The sequence below is a fragment of the Triticum dicoccoides genome, chromosome 3B, assembly GCF_002162155.2.
Source record: "Triticum dicoccoides isolate Atlit2015 ecotype Zavitan chromosome 3B, WEW_v2.0, whole genome shotgun sequence".
NCBI classification, from domain to species: Eukaryota; Viridiplantae; Streptophyta; class Magnoliopsida; order Poales; family Poaceae; genus Triticum; species Triticum dicoccoides.
Window position 1 is genome coordinate 12,932,216 of NC_041385.1, and position 8,792 is coordinate 12,941,007.

At 42.4% G+C, this 8,792-nt stretch overlaps 2 protein-coding genes and 1 pseudogene across 2 annotated transcripts in view; all 3 read right to left on the reverse strand.

The window, feature by feature from the left end:
* Positions 1-177: 177 nt before the first annotated feature.
* On the reverse strand, positions 178-2,592 carry LOC119279078 (annotated as a pseudogene).
* Positions 2,593-5,168: 2,576 nt separating this feature from the next.
* On the reverse strand, positions 5,169-5,684 carry LOC119280502 (formin-like protein 16). Its single transcript, XM_037561332.1, has one exon. The coding sequence runs from the start codon at positions 5,614-5,616 to the stop codon at positions 5,326-5,328; it is 291 nt and encodes a 96-aa protein (XP_037417229.1). The 5' UTR covers positions 5,617-5,684; the 3' UTR covers positions 5,169-5,325.
* A 1,222-nt stretch (positions 5,685-6,906) lies between these two features.
* The window catches only part of LOC119274386, a 4,681-nt gene continuing 2,795 nt past the window's right edge, over positions 6,907-8,792 (reverse strand). Inside the window, exons 5-7 of the mRNA XM_037555084.1 lie at positions 8,355-8,537; positions 7,684-7,744; positions 6,907-7,294 (exon numbers count right to left, since the gene is read on the reverse strand). Of these exons, the coding sequence (XP_037410981.1) occupies positions 7,266-7,294; positions 7,684-7,744; positions 8,355-8,537 (273 nt within the window). The 3' untranslated portion in view covers positions 6,907-7,265. The remainder of the gene's footprint in view (positions 7,295-7,683; positions 7,745-8,354; positions 8,538-8,792) is intronic.

The following is an 8,792-nucleotide window of genomic DNA, read 5'->3' on the forward strand; positions in this document are numbered from 1 at the left end:
GACGCGAGGGTTTAATTTAGACCGGGATTGTATAGTTCAGGGTGCAATCGACCGGAACTTCGACTTGAGGGTTCGTTTTGCCGAACCTCTACGAATTCGGGGTTTAAAATGGACTTTTTCCCATCGTCACCAGTGCCTCTCACTCTCGACTCTCTCGCCTCGACGTATCAAATTAGATCAGATCCCATCGTAGCATTCATCCTGCAGCATTAATCAGAATCAAAACACTCTGTTCGTCTGTCATATAGTGTAAAGTTGGTCGATAGTCTCATCGGTGCAACATACAGTATAACACACATGACACATACTCCATCCAGTCTAAAATGTAGCGTATATTGATTTTAAAAGTCAAATAATGTCTATATTTTTATCAAGTTTGTAAAAAAACACCCACAATAAAATATTATTGTCATTAGATTTGTCGTGCAATAATTTTTATATTTTATTTAATTAGTATTTTAGATGTCGATAGTTGTTGTACTCAAACGCACATATTTATTTGGTTTAAAAACATACGTATTTTTTATACTTTAAAAAAACTAATATGTACTGCATTATGAAACCAAAGGAATACTCCCTCCATTCTGAAATATAAGTCTTTTTAGAGATTTCAACGAGTGACTACATACAACGCAAAATAAGTGAATCTGCACTCTGAAATATGTCTACATACATCCGTATGTTTTAGTCCATTTGAAATATCTAAAAAGACTTATAGAAGTATTTAGGAACGGCGGGAATACTATATATATATCTTTTAAAGCAAATTGGGTTTCTTTTGTCCGTCATGCCATTTTTTAGGAAAGTCCCTCTATTTCAAAGAATTCAACCCGCAGTTCTGTTTTAAATTAAAACGAATCGTTATTTTCATATTTTACACAAAAGTCCCTGTCTTTTCTTCAAATCAACCCGCCGTCCGGATTTAAGTCACACCCGAACTGTTATTTTACATTTTTCGAAACCCCCCCTGATATTTTAGGTAATTCATCCGCGGATCATATTTAAGTCAAACAAATGCTTTTTAAAATCATCCATATCTTTTAAACCATAACTCCGTTTTGAACATGTTATATATGAAATTTGATTAGAAAAATATGTAGAATATGAATATGAGATTATTTTTACCTTTTAAGTATCTTTAAATATTCTTTTGGAATATATTTGAGTCAAACCAAATGATTTTCTAAATTATCTCTATCTTTTAAACCGTAACTTCGATTTTAACATATTATATATGAAATTTTATGAGAAAAATGTGTGGAATCTAAATATGATGTTAATTTTACCTGTTAAATATTTTTAAAATATTGTTATGAAAGCAAACTTATAATTTATAGCGCAAGATCCGTTTTTTCATACCGGCGGCAATCCGGATTGCAAATAAACACTCCACTATAACCATATACGGAAAAGAAAACATCGATAACTACACGTGCATACCTCTGAAAAATGTCGCAAGGGAAAACAACAGATTTCTCATCGTGAGAGTGAGAGAAAGCGAGCGAGAGAGAGAGAGAGAGAGAGAGAGGGAGGGAGAGAGGGAGAGGGAGGAGAGAGGGAGAGAGAGACGCCTTAGAATTAACCATATTCAACACACGTTTTTTGTTGTTTTGTGTGAACACCGAGGCCATCGCCGGCGAGGGTGAGAAGGAGGATAAGCGGCAACAGAAATATGATGCCTCATAAAAATAAAGAAGATGGACCTATTGTGATCTTGAGTGATGGTTATTGAGTTAAGAGTGTGTGTTATGTTTTCTCTTCCGTTGCAACGCACGGGCTCTTTTGCTAGTAGTAATAAAGTTGCATGTTCCTGAGATGTGTGTCAATGGATGTCCTTTGCTTATTTCTGTGTACTTGGCAACCATGCGATGCATGCAGGCATACACTTTTACTTCTTGCACACCACGCCTTGGCCGTCCATGCATGCCGCTGCTGCAGGTGACGGCAGTGAGCTCCGATACCACGTTGGCGCCATGGACATTTCCACCGGCATTTCCATACGTCAAATCGGTTCACGTAGTCGGAGCGGTAGGTCTGCCCGACCACGCCGTGGACGTCCTCCGTGAGTGCGTCGAACTTGGAGGCCAGCTCGAGGTGCGCGAGGCAGTCATTGGCGGTGACGCCGTAGCAATGCACCCTCGAGTCCTCCGTGGTGATGGGCACGGTGTTGGCCCTGACGCTGAACTTCCCGTCGAAGGCGACAATCACGCCGTTGGTCGCCTTGGTGCGGGTGACTGTCAGCTGGGGGACGCGGCTGGACGTCCACTTGCCAGTGCCATGGCCGGATAGGTGCACGGGCTTGCCGTCCAGGGTGATCTCCAGGTGCTCGACGACATCATCCTAGGTGCCGGTCTTCCTGACGCCGATGTAAAGGTGGTGGCCATCGTTGAAAAGCACGGCGATGGCCTGGATCCAGGTGAAGTCCCGAGACATGCCACTGTGGCCACTCTTGCCGATGAAGTGTGCGTTGATGTGGAGGTCACGGTCGGAGACGACGCAGAAGTTGGCATCCCTATGGCCGTGGAAGTAGAAGGTGTTGTCGTCACCGCCGATGAACCGCGGATCGCCGCTCGCACCTGGGGTGTTGCACATTGCACGCACGCACGTCTATAGCCATGAACCACCACAATCGGTCAATGTTTTTTTTAGGTTCATCGGTCAATGCTACAATGTATATTGTATCGCATTTTACTACTCCCTCCATCCCATATCTAAGGCGGGCTCATAGGAGGGCCCTGGGCCTTGGGTGGGCTCTCAGTAGGGCCCTTGGGCTGGGGCCGTGGCCCGGACTGCGCCGCGGCGGTGGTACCGAGTGGGAGGACGGCAGCCGCCAAAGCGAGCACGACTCCGAGGTGCCTCGCCATTGCCAAGGCCCTCGCGCTGTTACTCCTAGCTTACAGTGTAGCCTTGGTAGTGTCTTTGGTGCTGGTGATCTATGGTTCGTGGGTAATTTATAGGCGATCGACCCATGGAGTTGACACCCAAACCCTAAATGCACCTAGCCCGATTCGTACGGGGGCGCTAGCTTGTCAACGCCAGCATATCTTCACCCGAACGATACATGGTGCTTTATGCTAGCCACTAGCCCCTAGTTGCTTAGCCCCCATGCATGCGTATGCAAGTATAGTAACGCACGTTGTGATGTTTATTCCATGAGTGGCAAGATTATTGCCAGGATGCAACTTAATCTTAAGTGAAAAGATGCTAATGCATGCGTGTGCTTAACTTGCCTACTGGAGCAAGCGACGCCATTGCCAGCGTTTCACCGTCCTTGGTTACAATATCTCCCACTAGCTTGTTTACCCACTTCTTTGTCTTGCATTTCGTTCTATAATTCTGTCAATGCAGACATGCAACGCTTTGCACGCGAGCAAAAGTCAATTGCAGTTGCAGGTGATCGAGCAGTACTTCCCCCGTCTTGATTTATAAGCCCCCTTTAAATTTTGACTAAGTTTTATAAAAAAAAATTAACCAATAAATTATCAGTAGTATGTACCGCCACAATAATTATATCCAAATTAACCAATAAATTATCGAGCAAGAAACTTAGAGATGTTTGAACTACCGGAGAAGGCAAAGGAATAGTAATATAAGCATGGAACTATGGAAGCAACTCAGATAGTGCGATTGCTACTTCTTTTTGTTTGGATCAGTTATATACATGACAGTGCGAGAAGAAAACCATCAGCAGTTTCAGATTTTGTGCTGCTTGCAGGATGCACTCTTGTGCCAATTTCGCTTGCTGGATCTCGCCTACATGCAGTACTGTGTCGTCGTCGAGGATGGCCACCGTGCAACAGCAGTAAACTAGTCGTCCTGCGGGTTAAAAGGAACCTCCTCCTCTATGTACTAGCTGCAGAACCCACTGGTCAAAGCGCCTGCCCTGCATGTTCAGATGGTCAAAACTGTCAGCTTGTCAACTGCAAATCCTACTGATCTTCAAGAAAGGAAAGAGTAGGATGTAGGTTCCTTTTCCCAGGATAATTTTTCATGGGCTTTACATCGATAAAACAATAAATGAAACAGAACACAAATGAAAACAACCCTCATACACTGATACCTGCTTATTCACACAGTAACGTGCATGCATGGTGAGACCAAGACCCATAAGGCCTTGTTCGGTTGTGTGTGAATCCAAGTGGATTGAAAGGGTTTGAGGGGGATTTAAACCTCTTCTAAGTCAAAATACGAACCAATCCTTGCCAATCCCCTTCAATCCTCTTGGGAGGAGGATTAACCGAACAAAGCCTAAGGAGATAAATTCCACAGTTGATCGAAGCTTACAAACATCGTTATATAGGTACAGATGCGGCGCAGCGCCCAAACAAGTTAACATTAATATATCTTGCGTGGATCTTGAAGATGCAGCGCACACATAGGGTAGATGTAGCTAATACATAGTTACTTGTAACGGTTCGTAATCTCAAATGAAATTGAGGATTCTCCATAACATCTTGATTTTCATCTTCTGGGAGCAACTTGGTTGGGCACATACGTGGCTAGTTCTCAGAAATCTTCAAAGCAGCAACTGTCATCATACAAGTACAACACAGAGTGCCAGCAACAGAAGTAAAAGATAAAAAGTATGAGCAACGTTGGAACTTCCTCATTTGTTCTTTTTGTAAAACAGGTTATCAAACTCGAGGCGAAAAATCAAGGTAAAAATTCTCAATTACAGATAGATGTACCAACATGGCATTGATAAACATATCACATCCTTGCTTCCACAGGAAGCACAGAAAAAACACAACATGTGCTTTTGTGAGAAGCACAAATATAATTCCGCAAGAAGTACGGTTTTGCTTCCACGTGAAGCACAGCATTTGTTTTCATGAGACGTGCAATTCTTCTTGAAAGCACATCTACCCTTCTACCGAAAAAGGAAAAATGTCCTACCGCAAGAAGCACAACTTTTCTTATGCGAGCCTAAAAAAAAGGAAAAGCACAGCATGTGTTTCCAAAAAAATGAAAACATAGTTGTGCTTCTGGCCTTCGATTTTTTCTTCTTTCAATTTTATTTTTCCCGGATTCCATTTTTTTTGCATTTTTTTGTATTTTTTGTTTTCTTTTCGGTTCCGGATTTTTGTTCTGGGTTTTTCTTTCGATTTTTTTGTGAAAAAAGTTGTTGAAACCTATTAACATGTGATCTAATTTCGAAGATCTCAACGCGGAAAATCAAATGATTAAAATGGTTCAGAATTTGGATACACGGTTCAAGAGATGAACCTTATTGAAAAAACAAATACGAAAAAAAAAACTACAAGGTTGCGACAAGTGGCGCACATGTAGTGCGCTGGTGGGATGTTACTTTTGCAAGCATAAGCATTAACTAGTGATTTTGAGGTCCTTCTTGCAGTTCTCGCTGCACTTAACGTGCATCGGCTTCGCCTTCGACTTCGGCCCTTGGGCCTTGGGCGGCCTCTCAGCAGGCCCCTTCGGCTTGTCTTCCTTGGGCTCCTTCAGCTTGGGCCCCTGGGCCTTGGGCGGCCTCTCAGCAGGCCCCTTCGGCTTGTCTTCCTTGGGCGCCTTCAGCTTGTCGGACCGGGCGGCGGTGGCGGTGACAAGGAGAAGAACGACCGCCGCCACAACCAGCACGACTCCCAGGCGCCTCGCCATTGCCAAAGCCCTCACGGTGTTGCTCCTAGCTTATAGTATGGTCTTGGTAGTGTCTTTCGTTCTGTTGATTATCTGAGATGGGTGCGTTTGTATGCATGGTTCCCATGGGATTTATAGGCCATCGATCAAGAGCATGGATACCTATGTAGCTCACTTGGTACGTGGTGCTCGTCAACGGCGCCGGCCTATCTATCTTGGCCGGAATGTAAGTTGCCGCTCGCTTGAAGCGGCAAAGGTTATGCGTTGGCCAGGACGCGACCTAATCTTCAAGGAAAAGATGCTAATGCATGTGCTTAGCAGCCTGCTAGCGGAAGCGATCCCAGAGTTTCACCGTCCTTGATTACAATATCTCCTAGTGTGTGTTAATTACTCTTCACAATGAGCAAAAGTTGCAGGTTGATCGAGTAGTACATACTCCCTCCATTCCAAAATATAGCGCGTCCTCGGTTTCCGTGCTTCAACTTTGACCATTAATTTAATCAACAAGACCGACTGCGGCGGGCGAAAAAATTATACCAATGAATTCGTATTCAAAAAAAGTTTTTAATTATATAATTTTTGATCCCGCCGCAGTCGGTCTCCTGGGTTAAATTTATGGTCAAAGTTGAACCTCGAAAAGCGTGGGCGCGCTATATTTTGGAACGGAGGGAGTATGTACTAGCTGTTTCAGTGGTATAGACGAACATGACCCCCCTCTTTTTTTTTGTTTTTTTTGGTTTTTGTGCAAAGTACATTAACCCGGACATTTTTATTTTAGTACGTGTTCCAGAAAAGAAATAGAAGAATGTGACTATGCGACATTGTATATGTTAGTGCAATGCGACTATGCGAGCACATTGTGGTTATCTGAAGCCCCAAGAACCATAGAAGATTAAAGATGGTTAGACGGGACACCGTGCTAGTTTGAAAATAAATGTCAGTGCCCAAACAAATAAACTAGCTTCTCGTCGTCATCACTTTGCGCATCCTCTGCGTCACTTGTCAGGCTGCTGAAAACCCCAAGTTATTAGAAGAAAAAAGGAACAAAATGCAAAGTCACTTTGGGTGGGCTGCAGCCAGTATATCTCCCAAGAAAGGAGAGGACAACCTGTCAACGGCTTTACATCGATAAAACAATAAATGGAACAGGACATAAATAGAAACGACCCTCATATGTACACTCTGATCCCTGCTTACAGGCAATCATCAAGCTCTTAGATCTATTTCAGACAGTAACGTGCAACGTGCATGCAGGGTTAGAAGACCAGGACCCCAAAAGAGCTAAATTCCGAAGATGATCGAAGAAGCATATTGTAAAATAGTCACCACCGCAGATAAACTTTTCCAGTTCATATGCATATATAAGACGAATGGCATCATCTGTGACAGATTGCCACTCTTTCTCAGACACAACCTGAACCAAGCTTATAAATATCTTGCACTATATAGATAGATAGATAGATAGATAGATGCGGCGCAGCGCAGACACCAAGTTAAAATTAATATATCCTGCACGCATTGATCTTGAAGATGCGGCCCGCACATAGGGTAGATGTAGCTAATACATAGTTACTGCTAACGGGTTCGTAATCTCAATATGAAACTCAGGGCCCTCCATGAAAATCTTGATTTTCATCTTCTGGGAGCAACTTGGTTGGGCACATAGGTGGCTAGTTGTCAGAAATCTTCAAAGCAGCAACTGTCATCAAACAAGCAAAACAGAGTGTCAGCAACAGAAGTAAAAGGAAAAAAGTATGAGCAACACTGAAACTTCTTCATTTGCTCTCTTTGCATCACACTCGTTGTCGAGCTAAAGGCTAAAAATTAAGGTAAAAATTCTCACTAACAAACAGAAAAGGAAGCCATGATTATGTAACAAACATAACCAACATGCCATGTTAAATTACCAAGCAATGATGTCTGAACTAATGGACGAGTAAAAAATCTATCTTAGCTTCGTTACTGTTTTACTGTGTTTACGTCAATTGATATAGTTATTCTTAAAAAGACATTGGTATATACTATATATATACTGAACAAATGCTTCGAAAATTAGTTGTCCCGAAATATGGACACATAGGCACACACCTTCGCGGACAGGGACTTCTATAGAACCATCACACTGCCAGTATCCAGTAGTTGTGCCAACCTGCCAAGGTAAAAGAGAGATAATGTTGCCAACAACAAACAAGAGATCATCAATACAGTCACATCCGAGATGGCAGTTCATAAACTTGACTTCAGAACATTTAGTTTGTACTGAACATTTGGTAACGTGAGTCTATTTAAATGGAACAATGTGATGAAAATTGGAAATCGGTCATCACATGGAACGATGGATGTGAGAGATACAATCAGTGGCATAGAAAGAAATATGCATCAATAACAAGACTGTAAATTAACATAATCAAAATAATCTCCGTGCATAGCAATCAGTTTGCTGGTACAGTACCAGCAACACTAGAAGACATATGTGGTCAAAGTAACCATTTGATTGCCAGTCAAAAACGTAAGTAGTAATGATTTGATACTATATGTGTTCTCTCCACTCTGTCGGTTGAAGCCGCCAAGTGGTGTCCCTTTGTTTCCTTTGGGATTTTCACAAAATTGCAATCATGTTGCACTTAAAAGCATGCATGCCTCTTGTTTGTACATAACCTTATATTTTCTAGTTCCTACAATCCAAAGAGGCCTAAAAATCGATAACCGTAGCAGCTAGCTTGGCATAAAAATGACAGGAGTTTGAGTAGAAGTCTTGCCTGCGTGGTTGAATTGGGAGCCTCAGCTGCAGAAGATACTTTGTGGCCGATCAAGGGAAGCAGGTAGCTAAAACGGGGATTGGCAAGGAACGTATCCTCAAATATAGGATCAAGCACATACTCAGCGCTGACGTTTGGTCCAAACTGTGGGCGTGTACAACGGTGCACCGACAAAATACTATGCTGCAAACCGAACAAAACAGCTCTGTCACATTACCTTAATTCAACAGTGTTTGAAATAACAAGGATTTCTTTGGCAGCAAGATTACAAGAAAGAAACATATTTTACCCTATATATAGGCTATGTAATCAAGATCTACTTTTCAGTTTTATGCATGTACCTTGTTGCTCTTTTATACTCCATTTATTTTGACTATGATCAATAAATTACTTTGTACTAATTAAACAATTGACCACATCGATCTTTGGATGCATGAG

Bases quoted from the DNA above. Each gene is read 5' to 3' on its own strand.
- LOC119280502 (XM_037561332.1), bottom strand. From the start codon at position 5,616: ATGGCGAGGCGCCTGGGAGTCGTGCTGGTTGTGGCGGCGGTCGTTCTT.